The following is a 17,616-nucleotide window of genomic DNA, read 5'->3' as shown; positions in this document are numbered from 1 at the left end:
CAGCAACATTTAACTCTCTCACCCTGCTCATGACTAAAAGGCACAGGCAGGATGAACCCACTCCACAGGTCAGCAGCAGAAAGGGAGCCTGTCCTTCTAGGAGTTCACCCTAAGCATACGCGCTCATCTATTTTAAAAGCACGGGAGCAGTCAAGCATAGCGACTCAGGCTCATAAGTGAAGTACACAGGAAGCCAAGGCAGGAGGACCATGAATTCTGAAGCCAGCTTGGGTTACTTGGTGAGATTATGTCTTGAAAAACTAAAACAAACAAGCAAGAACAGAAAACTGCTTACGTAGTATCAAAACAAAATAAACAATGCTTTTAGAGATCCTTAAACTTAAGAAAAGCAATAGCTTATTTTCTGAACTTTTGTTCAGAGATGTCTCTGGGGCTGGGAAATCAGTAATTTTCGCAATTTGTGAATTTCTACCCATTCTTCTTTTTAACTAGAGTTTCTGTCTGTACGATGAGGATAGGGGTGCAGTAGCTGCTTCCAGGACAGTGAGAAGAAATACATGGCTTAAGACACACAGCTACTTAGAACACATTGCCCTATAGCAATTCCTTAAAGTACGGATAGGGAAACTAAAGGGTAGGTAGGTGGTTCTATAAAGATCTGACAACAGTAAAAGCTTCTGAGTGTACAAGCACCAAAAGTTAATTCAAACCAAACGTACTGAGGTCAAGGTGGTTTTGGCAGTGTTCACCTGTGTTGGATCACACAGCTCATCCAGTGGGGTCTGAACACACACATGTGTACCTCGCACTGTGCATGCTGTCACACCATACAAGGTCAATAAATGCTGCCTGAAATATCTTGCTCAGCTTTGAAACAAACTGCAATACTTTTACTGTATATACAAATTCTCTGTTCTTACAGAAACACAACGGTTCAAGCACAGAAAATAGACTTTTAGTGTTTTCCTATTGCCTCTTCTAAGTATGTAGTTTAAGCTAGTAAATGTTTATACTGTATTGTGTTACAGTGTTTGATTTTAAAACTGTTGTTTAAGTTGCTGATCTGAGGGGGCTGGAGAAGTGGTTCAGTGGTTAAGAGCACTGACTGCTCTTCCAGAGGTCCTGAGTTCAAATCCCAGCAACCACATGGTGGCTCACAGCCATCTGTAATGAGATCTGATGCCCTCTTCTGGTGTGTCTGAAGACAGCTACAGTGTTCTCATATATAATAAATAAATAGATGAATATTTTTTAAAAAAAGTTGCTGATCTGAGTTTCATAAAAAGTTCTTTATGCATTTCGCTTGGGATTAGGATGGAACTCACATCAATTTATAAAATGGCCCCAAACACACTTCTGTCACTTGTACTACATATTTATATGATGCGGCAGTCTTAGCACTGGTGATTAGAAAGTCAAAATATTGACTTTAAAAAATGTTGAAGATTCCCTATATTCTTCAGTATCAACTATTCAGCTAAGATTGAATTCTTTAGGTAAAAATAAGCACAGATACATTAGTATTTAGTTCTTAATAAAGGGTGACATTAGATGTATTATGAAGTTTTTGTTTTGTTTTCAATCAGCTAATGCTTGCGTTGTATATGTTTCATATACTTACATATTCAGGATTGTGTAAACATTCCTTGGGTTAAGAAGGAATTGCCAGTGGAGGAAGTTTAAGAAGCAGCACTCTAACGTAGGCAACTAAGGTAGCGCCTGTGCACATGCATATGTGCATGTGTATGTGCGTATCTGTGTACACATTCGAAGTAGGCAATGCAGCGTGTACTGTAGCGTGAATCCAGGTGTGTGCAAAGTAGGCAATGAATGGAGCACGAGTACACGTGTGCAGAGCAGGCAATCGATGCAGTATGTGTGCATGTGTGTATTCACAGTAGGCAATGAATGCAGCACATGTATGAATACTACTTACATATAATAACTCACGAAGTTACGGAATTGAATAAAAATGTGTGACCTATCTTAATCTGTACTCAATTAAAATTATTTTATTTCAGAAAGTTCTAGATGGGTAAGGTCTTTGGATCTGATTCTCTGCCTAGAAACTCCATTACACAATAGGCTGTAAATGGCCTCGACAGAAAAACAACCCACCCTGAAAATTACTTGGGGGATTTTTCTGGTTTAAAATGCACTTAGAAATAAACCCACTATTATAAATAGTTTTGAAAAAATGAAACTTTAGGGTATATCTGAAGCAATATAAAAATATTCTAGTTAAACCTACTGCAATTCAAAATGAGTTTCTGGATTAATAGTAAACCCTTAGTGAATAGTACACAGCTGTCAGTGAATGGCTAAGTCTATGAATAAACAAGAAGGACCTATGAATATTACTGACTGCACTAAATTTCCTTTGGAAATGTTCTAGAAAACCTTTCTCCATCTTAAAACATCTCTCTCTCTCTCTCTCTCTCTCTCTCTCTCTCTCTCTCTCTCACACACACACACACACACACACACACACACACACTAAATTCTAAGCTTTTCTTTAATGCATTTAAATAAACGTCAAAAATATTTTACAAAAGAAGTTAAGCATGACAACACCTCCTCACTATAATGTTAACATTTGGGAGGCTGAGCCAGGAGGCTGCTGTGAATTTGAGGACAGCTACTTACCAAGTTTAAGACCAGCCTAGGATACAGAGTAAGGTGTTGTAATAAAACAAACAAGCCAGAACCAAACCTTCCAAAACAACAACTAAAGTAGTAATCAAATATAAATATCAAAATTAGATTACTCAAAAATTACTTCCAATAACAGAACATAGCAATATAGAAAGATATGAAGTCACATAAAAGCAGTGTTTTAAATGTACTGGGAAAAGCAATACCTTTTAAGTACTTATTAAGAATGTACTGCAACCCATAAAATACTGTTTCCTCGTATTTCACCTTCCTTACTTTGGAGTTTTCTGTCTTCTTTTCACGGCATTCAAAGTAGGAATAAACTTTGCTTGTGTTGGGTGGGTATTGTTTATAGTGAGTAACCTACATAAAGAAAAATACTTTCATTAGGAAACACCGAGAGTAGAATTAAAGCACAACAGACAAGTCTTCAAATTATTTCCCAATCAGAAACTGTTTTTCACTTGCTACTGGTCAATCTCCCACCCTGGTGACACAGAGCAAGACACAAGTACATCTCCAAAACCCTCCTAACACCTTACCTTACAGTCAAACAAGTAACTGAGTGATTACACCTAAGTGGGCTTAAAACCCTTTGGGTGGAAAGGACCTCATTTGGTCTTAGGTACAGCCTTCCTTGCAGTCTGAGGTGCACAACCATTATCAAACGGACCAGGGCAGCCAACTCAGACAGCTGTGTACTTGTTTGTTTTCAGTGAAACGCTTGAGACAGGGCACTTCCGATCTGGGGCTTTGGAACACTTGACTGTACTTGTATTTGGGAGTAAGACCTGCCTCCATAAAAAATGCTTTTATCATTTTTGTGTGCTTGTCTGTGTGCTGTGTGCATGTGCATGCAGGTGTGAGGGGGCCGGAGGTGTTTTCAGGTCTCTAAGTCACTCACTGCTTTACTTTGAAGACGGTATCTCTCATCAAACCCAGAGCTCATCAATTCATCTGCACAGCTGGCCAGCAAGCCCAGGCTCTCCTTTCTCTGCTTTTCCAGCACTGGTATTGTAGGCACATGCCAGCATGCCTGGCTTTTCATGTCAGGTGCTGGAGATCACACTCAGGTCCTCAGGCCTGTGCAGCAAGCACTTTACTCACTAGGCCATCTTCCTGACCTCTATTTTTTTTTAAATTGGATATTTTATTTTTTTAATTTACATTTCAAATGTTATTCCCTTTCCTGGACATAAGGCCCCCTATCCCATCCCCCCCCCTCTTCTATAAAGGTGTTCCCCTCCCCATCCATCCCCCCCCCCCGTTTCTGCCCCCTCCCCTGACATTCCCCTACACTACGGGGGGCGGGGGGGAGGTGGTCCAAACTTCGAAAGACCAAGGGATTCTCCTTCCACTGCTACAAAAAGGCCATCCTCTGCTACATATGCAGCTGGAGCCATGGGTCTGTCCATGTATAGTCTTTGGGTAGTGGTTTAGTCCCTGGGAGCTCTGGTTGGTTGGCATTGTTTTTCTTATGGGGTTGCAAGCCCCTTCAGCTCTTTCAACCCTTTCTCTAATTTCTCCAATGGGGGTCCCATTCTCAATTCAATGGTTGGCTGCTAGCATTCGCCTCTGGCTGTGTCTCTCAGGAGAGATCTACATCCAGTTCCTGTTAGCATGCATTTTTAGCTTCATCAATCTTATCTAGTTTTGGTGGCTGTGTACGTATGGGCCACATGTGGGGCAGGCTCTGAATGGCCATTCCTTTAGTCTCTGCTCAAAACTTTGCCTCCATATCCCCCCCTATTAAGTTTTTTGTTCCCCCTTTTAAGAAGGAGTGAAGCATCTGCACTTTGGTCATCCTTCTTCTTGAGCTTCATGTGGTCTGTGGACTGCATCTTGGGTAAGTTGAGCTGACCTCTATATTTTGACTGTGACTTGTTTTATGAGGTCAAGTTTGGAATTTTGCCCCTGGACATCCATGCTCAAGATGTTTGAGTTTTGGATCAAGAATGTCCAACTTATACCATTACTATGTAATGTGTCAAGTCAATGTCTCCTTGTGACCCACCCACCTCTTTATGCAACTATGAGGCATCAAGGATGCTCTTGACTGCCACAATGTTCTACAGAAACCTGGATGAAAGCAAGGGCAGCAGCAAACATAATGCAAAGCAGATAGAAAGCTTGCTTCAGAGTTGTTGAGATGGCTCAGTACATAAAGTACTCGATGTAAGAAACCTGATGGCTTTAGGTTGATCCCTGGAACCATGTGGTAGGAGGCGAGAACAGACTCCTGCAGGTCATCCTCTGACCTCCACGGCACACGTGCCCCTACACACACACACACACACACACACACACACACACACACACACACACACACACACACACACAGAGTAGTAAAACATCTAAAACCAAACACAGAACCTCCTATTTTGCTATTTCTCAAATTGTTTTGGAAAAGTGAGTTTCTATATGATCTTAACCCCCATGAGTTTAAAAACATGAAAGCCTTTTAACAGTTTCTGTTCTATGAATTTGGTAAAGGCCACTGTTAAAAACTTACCAATTTCCATTTGAGGAAAAGTTATTCACTAGACTTTCAGTTTTATTTTAATGTTTTTGTCACACTAAGACAATTAATTGTATAAATAAGGCACTTATTTGTAAATGTACAAAGTTACTTACAAATAAGTAACTAGAGTAGTGAGTGTTTGCACGGTGGTAAGAACAGAAAGAGGAACTTTAAAATTTAAGGTACGAGTAAGTCACAGCCATGGCAGACCAAGTTTCATGGGTGAACACAGTTCACACCAAATTCCTCGTTGAGCTATGGTTTCAGGTTTAGCAAAGCCAGGGTTTCTTTGCTGCACAATCTCAATCGCAGTGAAGCTTGACTATTCTAATGAACCTTTGTTAAGTCAGCAGTGGCCCTCTAAAAGTGCATTTCCACTGTCATTTCTGACAACCGCCCTCTGTGCTTCCTCCCAGCCAGGCATGCTGGCAGCTTCCCTTCTGTAGCATGCAGACAGAGGTGTGTAGGGGTAAATCTCTACAGTAACGTGGACTTGAGAGCCTGGGTCCCCAGCTCCATCCTGTTCAGGCACAGCAGGAAACCATAACAAAAGGCACAGGAGCCCATGGCCTGATACCACCATCAGTTTAAGGAAAACTACAAAACCTAAGTGAGAAAGCTAATACAGAACCACAGTAATTAAACCCATTAATCTAGCGCCATGCAAGCAAACCACCCACCCAACCAACCGACTGACCAACCGACCCACCCACCCACCCACCCAAGGTAAGTACATTTATAAACTACCTTTCAGTAACAGTTCGGCTCACTAGGGAAAAAGATAAGCCACACTTAAAATATACCCGAGATACATGTAAACCACAATTCCTCCTAGTTTCAACCTTGCAACTCTGATTTTTTTCAGAGGAACCTATGTACTGAAGTAGGAGAAAAGGAAAAGGAAATGAAGGCCTGGATCACACAGTACCTGCTTTATAAAAACTCAGGTTCATAGTAGTCCATATACCCTGACCCGAGTTATGACTTCTACAGTAGTCCATCTACTTAACAGTGCTATGTCCTACCAGACTTTATAATCTGTAAGGCTGGCTGGGGGGTGGGTCAGGGGGTAAACACTTGCTGAACAAGCATGAGGACCATTTGGATGCCTGGCACTTACTTACACAAATGTAAGCAGGTGTGGTAGCCCAACTGCCATCCCATCATTGGGAGCTGCAGACAGGGTCCACAGAACAGACTGGCTAGCTAGGCTAACCCAACTGTTGAGCTATGCATTCAAGGGAGACCCCACTTCAATGTGAACAACTGAGGAGGGGACCAGACCCTCACCTCTGGCCGCCACACACTCATGCACCACGTCTGTACACACAGAATAGCCCAGAAACACGCAAACACGCAAGCACACACAGCACGTAAAGCAAGTTAATTTACTTCTCTGCTAAGTCAAAAGAGACAAAAGCTGAATGGAAATATCTCTAACTCATTTAGCCCCACCAGGGTCTAAAAGTGTAATAAAGCCTCTGATCATAGTTATACTTCTGTAAAACAACTAAAGCCCTTAATTTAAAAAAAAAAATACGTATTTATTTTATGTGTATGAGTGCTGCCACATTCATGCAGTGCCTGAGGAGGCCAGGAGAGGGCATCAGACCCGTGGGCTGAGTCACCACGTGGATGCTGGGCACTTAACCTTTCCAGGAGCAGCCAGTGCTCTTAACTGCTGAGCCATGTCTTCATCCACAAGCATTTAATTTTTAAAGCTTTGTTTAGGATACTTTTTTATAGTGCTTTATAACCCACTTTTGCCTAAATATACGGAATGTTTCCTATGTTAAAAAAAGATGCCATTATTTCAAAGTTGCATAGGCTGTTGGAAGTAGAAATGACTCATACTTTACAATATTAAGAGAACTTTAAAAGATTTTAGAGAATGCAGGTTAAGAATTTAAAACGTCTATGCAAATTGACAGGTAATTAACCATGAAAGAGAACTGTTAAGCCATGAACACTCAACACAGTGTTATTAGAATAATACAGTGATGATTAGGTCCAGTTATATGGGAATACACGATGGTTGAAGGGTACTATCTTTTAAGAGCAGAGTTTCTCAGTAAATATTACTCCAAGAGTACAGTCAATAGGCAGCACTCTAGCTTTACTAGTTTGGTGGCCTCTTTACTTTCAGCCAAAGTGGTCACTGAACGTCATTGCAAACAGGGATATGACCTAACTAGTCAGTGCACTCACAAACGCCTAACCTGTTTGTTCTATGTGCCGGGCCTTACGGTTTCACGCTGAGGGGAGGAATGAAAATGGGCTGACATGCTAATGAGAAGGGTGAGAGAAAAAAACAGTACTTAGACATAGTAACTCCAGATTAAGATGGATGCTATAAACAATTTAGGACAGGACAGAAGGACCTGGCAATTACCTTTAAGGGGACTTAGGGAGATTTCTCTAAGGTGGGGACATGTGAACAAGCCTCAAATGGCAAGAAAGGAAACTCTTTGGCATAAGGGCCAGTGTTATTGTTCCTTGGAACTGGTAAGGTTGGTATAGGTAAGATCATACACAGGCACAGGTGTGGAGAAGGAGCTCCCATTGTGTTTTAAGTGCAGTGGAAGCCACTATGTCTTAAGCTGGGGTAACTGTAACCTGATTCACATTTTTTTTTAATGTGGGAATTGAATCTAGGCTCTTACATATGGTAAGTACATGCTCTAACACTGAACTACAATTCCTAGCCCCTCCTCACAATTTACCAGTCTGGGGCTGGGGGAAGAGAGCAGAACTGCAAGTGTGTGAGACCCACCACCACCACCACCACCATAAAACAGTCAATCTTGCAGAAAGAGCAACATGGATGACAGGCTGCTCAGAGCAGAGTCAGGAATTAAGAAGTTACTGCCCACAACTAAGTCAGAGAAGGAAAAGACCCTCCTAGGATTTGCAGGTAAAGAAGGGTTAGAAGTGGACGGGGAGAGTAATGGGACATTACAGAGACCTCCTAAAGTTTGGCTTGAGCCACTGGGTTAACAGTGGTGCCATTTAAACCAAGAGTAGTGGCACACACCTGAAATCCCAGCACTCAGGTAAGGCAGGAAGGGTGCCTTGAGCCACCTAGGGAGCTCGAGACCAACCACAGGTACATAACTTCAGCTGTGACCCGACTTCAGCTTCTTCTTAAAGAAAGGGTTCATTTAGTGAGTCAATGAAGACTATGGGAGAGATAAGTGGGGAAATCAAGAGCTCAGTCTTCAACATAAAGCACTATTAATCGGTTTCATGTGCTCAGAATTAAGTGTATGAAAAGCTCTTACTCCTGCTCATTTCTGCACTGCTTTGATTTCTACTGCTAGGTAAAATGATTCTATAAAATTCTTCACATCCCTAGGCAACCTTACTAGTACATGTTTCCTGAACTGGCAGGGCCCTCCCGTGGCTAACAGCTCTGTGAAGACCTTAGGAGCCTGTGAACGTAGCCTTTAACAGAACTTCATTGCACTGGCTCTCCAGGCCAAAAGATAAGCTCAGGGCCCGGGGAGATGGCTCAGTGACTAGGGGCACTGGATTTCAATTCCTGGCACCCACACGGCAGCTCACAACCCTCTGTAATTCCAGTTCCAGGGGATCTAGAGGCACCTAGCACACGTGTGGTACAAGGACATGCATAGAGGCAGCATATCCACACACAGTTGGTTTTTTTTTTTTTTTTTAGTTAAAAAAAAAAAAAAGCTCCTATAATGATTCTAAAAAGATTGCTAGACAATAACTTTCAATGCCTAGAATAAAAAGATTCTAGCCCCATGTTTTAAGAGGGGGAACTTTCTTCAATGTGGGTTCTTAGCCAAGCAACTACATGAATAAACTCCATTCCCAAGGGCTTCTTCCCTTGCCCCATTATGACAGTGGGGACCGAGGATAAAGGCAGAATCCTCCTGCGGGAATGTGGTGGTTTGAATAAGAATGGTCCCCATAGGCTCCCGTGTTTGGATGCTTGCTCATAGGGAGTGGCAGTGTTAGAAGTACTGGAGGAAATGTGTTGACTATGGGTGTGGGTTCTTGGATCTCCAGTGCTCAAGCTACACCCAGTGTGACACAGTCTCCTTTTGCTACCTTTGGATCAAGATGTAGAACTCTCAGCTCCTCCAGTACCATGTCTGCCTGTGTGTGGCCACCTCCCACATGATCATCTGAACTGGAAGACACCCCAATTAAACGTTTTCAGAGGTTGACCTGAATGAATTAGTCTCTCAAGGTCTTTCTTCTTAAACTGATATCATGTCACCAAAGGCAACTGGTACTTGCACACTTTTTCAGTATTTTTAATTGGTAAGAAATAGTTAAGAGCCAAAGTTTAAAATACAATGGGCTCACATATTCAAGGCCACAGAGTAAGTTAAACTATATGCGCAATACCTACAGCATCAGAATAGGTTCTACTATCCACCCTAGCCTTACTACTGCTAATGTGTGAAAAGAAAAACAGCAAAGATTATATGCATTTCGGGAGTCTTTACAGTTTGTGAGGCCCCGGAAATTTGCTGCCACAGAAGGGAATTTGCTGCTATTTAGCTCTGAAGCGTAAACTACTTGTATCAGTTGGTTCTTTCCTTCCACCACACCGGACAGCAAGCAACTTTCTTTACCAGTTTTACAGTCTTATTTCAATTGTCCAAACTTTCCCTACAACTTATAAAACTTACTTGAAGAAATATATTTAAAATATCACCCGCTTTTTTAAGACAAGGTCTCATGTAGCCCAGGCTGGCCCACACTTCCTATGTAACCCAGGGTGGCCTCCCACCTCTACCTTCTCAGTGCTAGGATTACAGAGGTACCTCAATGACTGCTACATACATGTCTTTAAGAGCATGGGAAAAAAGCTGCAGAGTCCTAGAGGTGCCCTCCTCATTGATAAATGCTGGTGCCATGGGTCCACGTTCCTAACCCTGTAGTGTTTACTCAGAAGCACTCTAGAGACAATTACAGAATAGGAGCCAGTAAGAGGAAAAGATTGGAAATTCCAGTCAGAAGTAACCTGGTCATATGATTCTCATGTCTCCAAAGTCTTCTGCAATAATTCTCAACTTCCTGTGTTCCTTAGCCATTGGAGAACACAATGTCTGACTGCTTCATCGCTACAAGGAAGTGAAGCGGCTCCTGGAAGTGTCCCTGAAACCACCCTTTCTCCACTCTGGATTGTGGCTCTGTTGTTCCCCTCTGGGTCCCTAACTACTACCGTATTAAGGAATGATGACCCAGCCCCACATGGACGGCCTGTGAAGCCTCTGAAAAGCGAGTTACCCTGGTGGCACATTTCTCAGTGGTGTGATGAGACCTGAACACTGCTGGAGGACTCTTGTGTAGCCTGTCTTTTCCAGCCATAGCACAATGACAGTGTCTTCTGCTAATCTCCTAGAGATAAAATGTTGAAAAATGTTAAAACTACTCTCTGCTGTAGGCACTTATTTTTAAAAAATGTATGCAGTTTTGTGGAATCCAAAGAAAATCATTTTTGACTGCTTTCTTGTTATTTGGAAATTGATTATCCCAGAGGTAAGCTAAAAAGAAAAGCCATGTTTCCTTTACAGCAAAGTCCTGAATGCAATCCGACCACCGCAGTGGCTCTTGTCCATCTTCCCGAGCTGGGTTAGTGCCCTGTCACTAAAGCTGGGTATGAAATGTGCCCAAAGCTATTCTGAAAATATAAATGATTGAAGAGGTAAAAGCAGGCCCTTTTTATTTGGAAAATGAACTCAAGATGAAACTGAAGAGCTTCATCTGCCTGCGTTCTCAGCTCCTTACTACACATAATGAAATACGAGATCCCAGAAGTGGAAGTGTTTCAAATGCTCCTCCACTAGCCCCGAGTGTCCTGCCCTTTCTTAAGGACACTGTGAAAATGTATCCCACATGTTGCTATATGCTTGGCCACCACCTTATCTACTCTGTGTAGTTTAGGAAACAATTTTCCCTTTTAATTTGGGAAGAGATCTCTTCACCATCCACCCGTTCTCTTCTAAACAGCCATGAATTTTTGAGAACTGGCAAGAACGTGTAATTGCCAAATGAAAGAATTTTCATCACTGTACTCTCGTGTTTAGCATTCTTGCTACCTCTCTACCTAGGCTTAAAAAAGACAAAAAGTAAGGGACAAATACTTTACATTAGCTAGATGAGACGGGTCAGGAATAAAATCTATTATATGCAAATTAAATTCATGCAAATAAGCATGACTTGCCAGGACACTAGAAAGCTTTAAGATTACTTATTAACTAGAAGCCATCTCCAGAACACCAGCACATCCACTGCTCCAGCATCTTCACATTCAGCATTCACAAGGGCCAGAGGAGCGACTGCTTTCTTTCTGGATAAACCAAGCAGTTCCAGCTGCCTGCTATCTGCTTCGTAGAGCATGCTAGCCTGGACCTCACAAAAGCTGGCCTCTCTGGTTTCTGAGTGTTGGGATTAAAACAAAGATGTTGTCTCCTAAGCCTGGCCTTTTACATCTGTTTATATTTCCCGTTTATATTCATAACTCAGTAAAATAGCTGGAAATTACTTGGGGATGTTTACTTATATTTTACAAAACTATGAACGAGAGACTTTTCTAACATCACCAAGGATACAAAGCAACTCAACTGAACTAAATCAAGCAGGGATTTTAGAGTCTCCAGTACCACAACGGAAGTGATAATCATCTTGCAAAGGTGATTTCCACTTTAAAATCCCGTCTGAAGTAGGAATGTGGGGGGCATATGCCTAAAATTTCAGGACTCGGGAGGCAGAGGCAGGCAGATCTCTGAGTTCAGGGTCAGCTTGGTCTACAAAGCAAGTTCTAGGACAGCCAAGGCTACACAGACACTCTGCCTCGAAATCACTGAAATGAAATAAAATAAAATTCCATGTGAAAAACCACCTGTTGATAAATTTGGGTCTTTTAAAATGAAAGCTCACCTACTTACAATAGTTTAAAAAAAATGGGCAAACTAGTATGTAAGCAAAATGAGACTCAAACATTCAGACTACAGGGTTAAAAAAGTAAAAAGCAAAGAACCAAAACAAAAGCACGAGAGAGAGTACTACGCCTAAATCGCTACACTCAAAACCACCACGATGTTCAAGTAAACGCTAAACTTGAAAACTAAAATTTAATCTGTTCTAGTGAGGGTACCTAGTCTGACATTTTACCTTTTGAGCGTCTTGGCTAACAAACTTAGCTCAAGATCAGTGCGGTTCATTTCTCGTAGTTGGGGGGCAATGCTTTCTTTATCACGCCTCTCTTTGCTTAGGTGCACTTCAATTAATGCAAGAGTCAAATCAATAGGCACCTTAAAGCAACGTGCCATTTCACTCTCCCTACAAGTTCTCTCGGGGCGGGGGGGGGGGGGGTCAGAACTCCAGTTCCTTAACCTCTTGGTGTTTCACTTTCCTTTTCACAGAAATCACATAGCCAGAGCACACTAGCCTGGGCAACCAGGGGCCAGGCACGTGAATGATCCCTAGGTGCAAGGGAGTTTGAAATGCAGACCCAGCGTGGGACGGCTGAATCAGACACGGCTCCTGGGGCCAGGTTTATCCTCCGCGCTGGGACCACTAGCTGGGTGAGGGGCACACAGCCAGGACCTCTCCCCGAGCTCCCCTGGGCAGGACCATACCTGCCGACCCAGGGGCCGTTACCTAACGAACCCGATCGTCCCGTGATCTCATCCAGTTCATCCTGTCCGGGAGCCAGGGCCGCCGGCGGCGACCGTAGCTGCAGCGTGCACCCATCCCGCCGAGCCTCCGGCCGCGCCCCCGCCGCGGCGCAGGCCCCGCCTCCGGCCCGCGCCTCCATCCTTCAGCCGCCGCGTTGCGGCTTCTCCACCTGCCCTATCCCGCCGCCCTAGCTCCCGCTGCTCCCGGCCCTGAGACCCCCATCCCAACTCCACCTTGTACGAGTCGGTGGCCAGCAGGATGTTGAACTCGGCTTCTGCCGCAGCATTCATCTCGGGCCAGAGCGGAGGCGCCGCGCCACGAGCTGCCCGGCGCGGCTGCGAGCAAGGAGAAAAATGGGCTTCGCTGCGCTCCGTTGCTTAAGTCACCGCTCGCTCGCAGGGGGGCGGGAGAGCAGGGAACCGAGCACGGGGAGGGGCCGGGAGGGCGGGCAGGTCCGTGACGCGGCGGCGGAGGAAAGCGCGCTACACGACCCAGCGCGCTCCGGCGGCTTTCCCGGCGGCTCCGCGCCCCGCCCATCCCGGGGATAAGGGGCGGGGCACGGCTGCGCGTGCGCAACGCAGGGGCGGGGGGTTGCCGAGGAGGACGTGAGGCACGCGCTCTGCCTCGGCGGCGCCCGCCCCAGGCCTAAAGCCGACAGTCACCCCAGCGCGTGACCTGGGCGCCTGCCTCTGAGGGGCGTGGTTTGATATAGGGGCGTGGCTTGGGCGTTCCCAGCCTCGCCCCTCCTGTCGTGAACCTCTTTGCCCGCCCCAGCCCGGACCTTCCTCTTGTCCTACCCAGTCCCTGCTCGTCCTGAGAGTCTTGTTGGAGTCACGCCACCTAGCTAAGGCCAAGGAGCCACCCACTCTTAGTTCCCGCACGCGCTGAATTACCTTTGTCTTTCGTTTGGACCGTGGATGGATCCTTTGGTCACCATCCGTCTTGTCGATCCTGATCCTCTAGATTTTCTTTTGAAATAAGAGGAGCTGCTTGAAGTCTGAGTTCCCCTGGTGCACGGCCTTGCTTTCCTCCCTGCTCTGTCTGTAGCTGAGCTCTTTGATCCTTTGAAGACTGACTTTTCCTGGAGAAAGTCTTAACAGTCCTTTGCACCTTGAGGGGAAGGTTAAATTCAACCCTCTCCGACAATGAAAGGACAAGACCAATTGAATCCAGTATTGTTGGGAAGTAAAAGGCATCCAGCCAAGTCTTAGACAGAGGATCTGTTTTTTCCTTTAAATCATTAAATCCTGGGGAAAGAGCTAGCAACCTTCCAAATAAGCGAAATGACGTCTGATGACGTCATCCAACTTTCATGAGCCAGTCCTCTTGTTTCATTTTCACATACATAGTTGCAATTTTTTTGGGGGGGGCATAAAACTAAAATTCCCTTTGCATGTTTAATAGCATTTAAGAATTCTAAGATTTAGGTTTTGTGGTTTTGTTTTTATAGAATAAAAGTAGTTAGTATTATTAAACTGGCACAAACTGCATCAAATTAGCAGTCTCTTTTTGCCTTTTACTTCCCAACAATATTATATTCAGCTTGGTCGTGTCCCTTCGTTGTCTGAGAGGGTTGAATTTAACCTTCCCCTTAAGACACAAAACACTGTTTAGACTTTTCTCCAGGAAAAGTCAAACAGCTTTCAAAGGATCAAAGAGTTCAGCTACAGAATCATCTACGATTGACCGCTATTTTGGGCTGTTTTGTGCAGAAAAAAAAATTAAGATTCTAATTAGAAAGTAGCCTTTGTTCGCGGTACCGTTTTTTAAAAAACAAAATCTGATCTTACAATCTTTGAGGTGTTTTTTTTTTCTCGTGTATAAAAAGGAAAAAGCCCAAAATGTAAGAAATGCTAACATTGCTAAGGTAAGTTGGAGAATAGTCTGCAGCAGTATCACTGGCTCAAGCCGCAGCAATTTTTAGAGGAAACGGCGCCAAATGAAGTCGTGAGGGTTCGAATCTATCAGCTTTTAAGAGCTGGGGTCTGAGTAGAGTTAGTTCCTTAACTGAGAAGATGGGGGTTATTGGAGCATTTATCTCATTCCCTTCTCTTTCTCTTTGGAAGAGATGTGCCATGCTGCCCCAAGCACAAAGCAACCAGGAACTGAAACTCTGAGACAGAACCAACCTTTCCCTCTCCCAGAGTTGATTTTATCAGGTATTTTGTTGAAGTGATGAAAGCTGACTGACGCACAAATTATGTTACCAACAGAAAACCGCATTGCCAAAGGTAGAATTTGGCATGTTCTTGGACAACTATATCTCTAAACTAGGCTGGTTGTGAATGAATTGGGGGCATAGAACCGTGACATGGAATTATCACCAGATATAAAACCAAAATTTCATTTTGAAATATCTCCTGAAAAATAACTTGAAAGAAGAATTTAGTTGGCACCTTTAGTAGCAGGTAAAAGATCTAACAAATTGTTTTCTCATGAAATACCACATCACAAATAATAACTACCCAGATTCAAGTAGGTCCCGTGTACTTTTTCAGAGCACTGGACCATTCTATCAGTCTACAGGTCAGTCACGTAGAGGAGATTGGGATCAGGTTCTTACTATGATCAGAGTGGGTGCTGCTGACTTCCTGTTGTTTTTCGGTCAACCTGGGGGTATACTTTGTATTTCAAGATATCCCAACCTAATGTGATTCTGGTTCATTAAACCAACAGTGGAGAAGGAGTAGGTATAGACCTGTCTCATCTCCAGCCCCTGGCAGTGGTTACCCTCCTCTCCCTCCATTATCTCCAGATTCATCAGTTAGCAACAACTCTCACAGAGGCAGAGGTACAGTGGGGGATTCAGGAATCCAACTTAGATCTTTCCCTTATTTAAGTTGCTAAGGTCCCTGGGTAAAAGTTTTGGACTAATTTCTTTGGCAGAGATTTCAAGATGGCCCGACGTTGACTCCATTGTGTGGTTATTGGTGATCACCATTATGCAAAGCTATATAAAAAAAAGAAAGAGAGCACACAGGGCAAAAAGAAACACAAAATGTAGGGTTTGAAAGCTGGGTGAGGTAGTGCAAGTCTTTAATCCTAACACTCAGGAGGCAGAAGCAAGCAGACCTCTGAGTTGAAGGCCAGACTAATCTATAAAGTGAGTTCCAAGACAGCCAGAACTACATGGAGAAACCCTGTTTGGGGAAAAGAAGTGGGGGTACAGTTTGAAGAGGAAAGGAGCAAGAGGAAATGTAATATTTGAGTCATAATTTATTCTGAGTTTGGGAGAAATGGAATAAACCAAATGGTGCCCTCAGGGAGAAAGACCCTGCCCCCAGCTAATCCTGCAGTTTGTGAAAAGGCCTAACAAATTATCTGGTTCTAAAAAGCTTCAACAAATCAAAAGTTAGGTAAACGTATTTCATGGAGGGGCTCAGGTTCTATCCCAAATAGGCAGAGGGATTTGGCAGCATCAGTCGCATGGTCCTGGTTTTCATCTTGAAGGATATAGGAGCAAAGGGGATGTGGGATCTTCTTCTGAGGTTAAAGAAAGCTGCTGAGGCCAGATGTGTGGCCAGGGTAACCTTGTATGGAGGCCTCAGGAGGCCATTTCATGAAACTGTGAAAGTAAAGCCTGGGTTGTGTTAGAGACCCCATGATATTGGAGACGCCAGATGTCTTAGGGTTTTACTACTGTGAGCAGACACCATGACCACGACAAGTCTTATAAAGGACAACATATAATTGGGGCTGGCTTACAGGTTCAGAGGTTCAGTCCACTATCATCAAGGTGGGAACATGGCAGCATCCAGGCAGTCATGGTGCAGGGTGCACTCTGAGAGTTCTACATCTTCATCTGAAGGCTGCTAGGAGAATACTGACTTCCAGGCAGCTAGAATGAGGGTTTTAAAGCCCACGCCCATAGTGACACACCTACTCCAACAGGGCCACACCCTCTAAATAGCACCAGTCCCTGGGTCAAGCATATTCAACCCATCACACCAGAGTAGTGGGATATCTGCCATGAAGAGCTGTAGACAGGGAGTAGAACCAGCCCAAAAGGGAGAAGTGTGCAGTCAGCCAAGCTGGAAGCGAGGAGTCATTTAAGGCCTTTGACATCAGATGTGGAGTTACAGGATTTAGAGTTTGCCCTGACGGGTTTCTGTGGTGTTCAGTCCCAGTATTTCCTCACTGTGCTTACTATCCCTCCTTTTTGGAATGGTAATGTATATTCTGTGCAGCCGGATGTTGGAAGTAGGTAGTTTACCTTTTTATTTTGATTGTATAGGAGGCTATAAATAAGAGATGACCCTGAGTCTCAAGATAGACTTTGGACTTTTTTTTTTCTTTTTTTTTGGAGCTGGGGACCGAACCCAGGGCCTTGCGCTTCCTAGGCAAGCGCTCTACCACTGAGCTAAATCCCCAACCCCAACTTTGGACTTTTAAACTGCATGGAATCTTTGAAAGATTATCTGAAGTTGGACTACGGAGGCCTCTGACGTTGGACTAAACACATTTTGCATTTCCTTGGTCATGGCATTCAGTCACTACAATAATAAAGTAACTAAGGCAACAGGAACATATGTAGCACAGCTAAAACGTTTAGGCTCACCTTTAAATGAAAGGTAAGCATGCACATGCTGCAATGCTATATGGTGTTCAGTTGTCATCATTGCTTATACATTTTGCTGATAGCTACTTGTCTAAGATTCTCTGGTCCAAACCAATGGCTGAGAAAATAAACCTGTTGGGATTGTGAGAGGATGCCAAGATCTTTTTAACTCAGTATTTTCCTACACAAGATATGGTCATCACTTATGCTATAGAAGATGCACATTAATGGTGTCTAGAGAGACAGTCTTAATTTTAAT

The 17,616-nt window shown here is 43.8% G+C and overlaps 1 protein-coding gene across 2 annotated transcripts in view; it reads right to left on the bottom strand.

Moving 5' to 3' along the window:
• Nampt (nicotinamide phosphoribosyltransferase) overlaps nt 1–13,116 on the bottom strand; it is a 36,792-nt gene extending 23,676 nt beyond the window's left edge. The window contains exons 1-2 of one of the 2 annotated variants that reach the window (NM_177928.3): nt 13,033–13,116; nt 2,823–2,979 (exon numbers count right to left, since the gene is read on the bottom strand). In NM_177928.3, the coding sequence (NP_808789.1) occupies nt 2,823–2,979; nt 13,033–13,089 (214 nt within the window). In that variant the 5' untranslated portion in view covers nt 13,090–13,116. Of the gene's footprint in view, nt 1–2,822; nt 2,980–12,790; nt 12,909–13,032 lie in introns of those variants that run through there. The other variant, XM_039111890.2, reaches the window with a different exon arrangement.
• Between the last annotated feature and the right edge of the window lie 4,500 nt (nt 13,117–17,616).

Source organism: Rattus norvegicus, chromosome 6, assembly GCF_036323735.1.
Source record: "Rattus norvegicus strain BN/NHsdMcwi chromosome 6, GRCr8, whole genome shotgun sequence".
Taxonomy (NCBI): Eukaryota; Metazoa; Chordata; class Mammalia; order Rodentia; family Muridae; genus Rattus; species Rattus norvegicus.
Note: the sequence above shows the minus strand (reverse complement) of the source record. Positions and strands in the feature narration are given on the sequence as shown.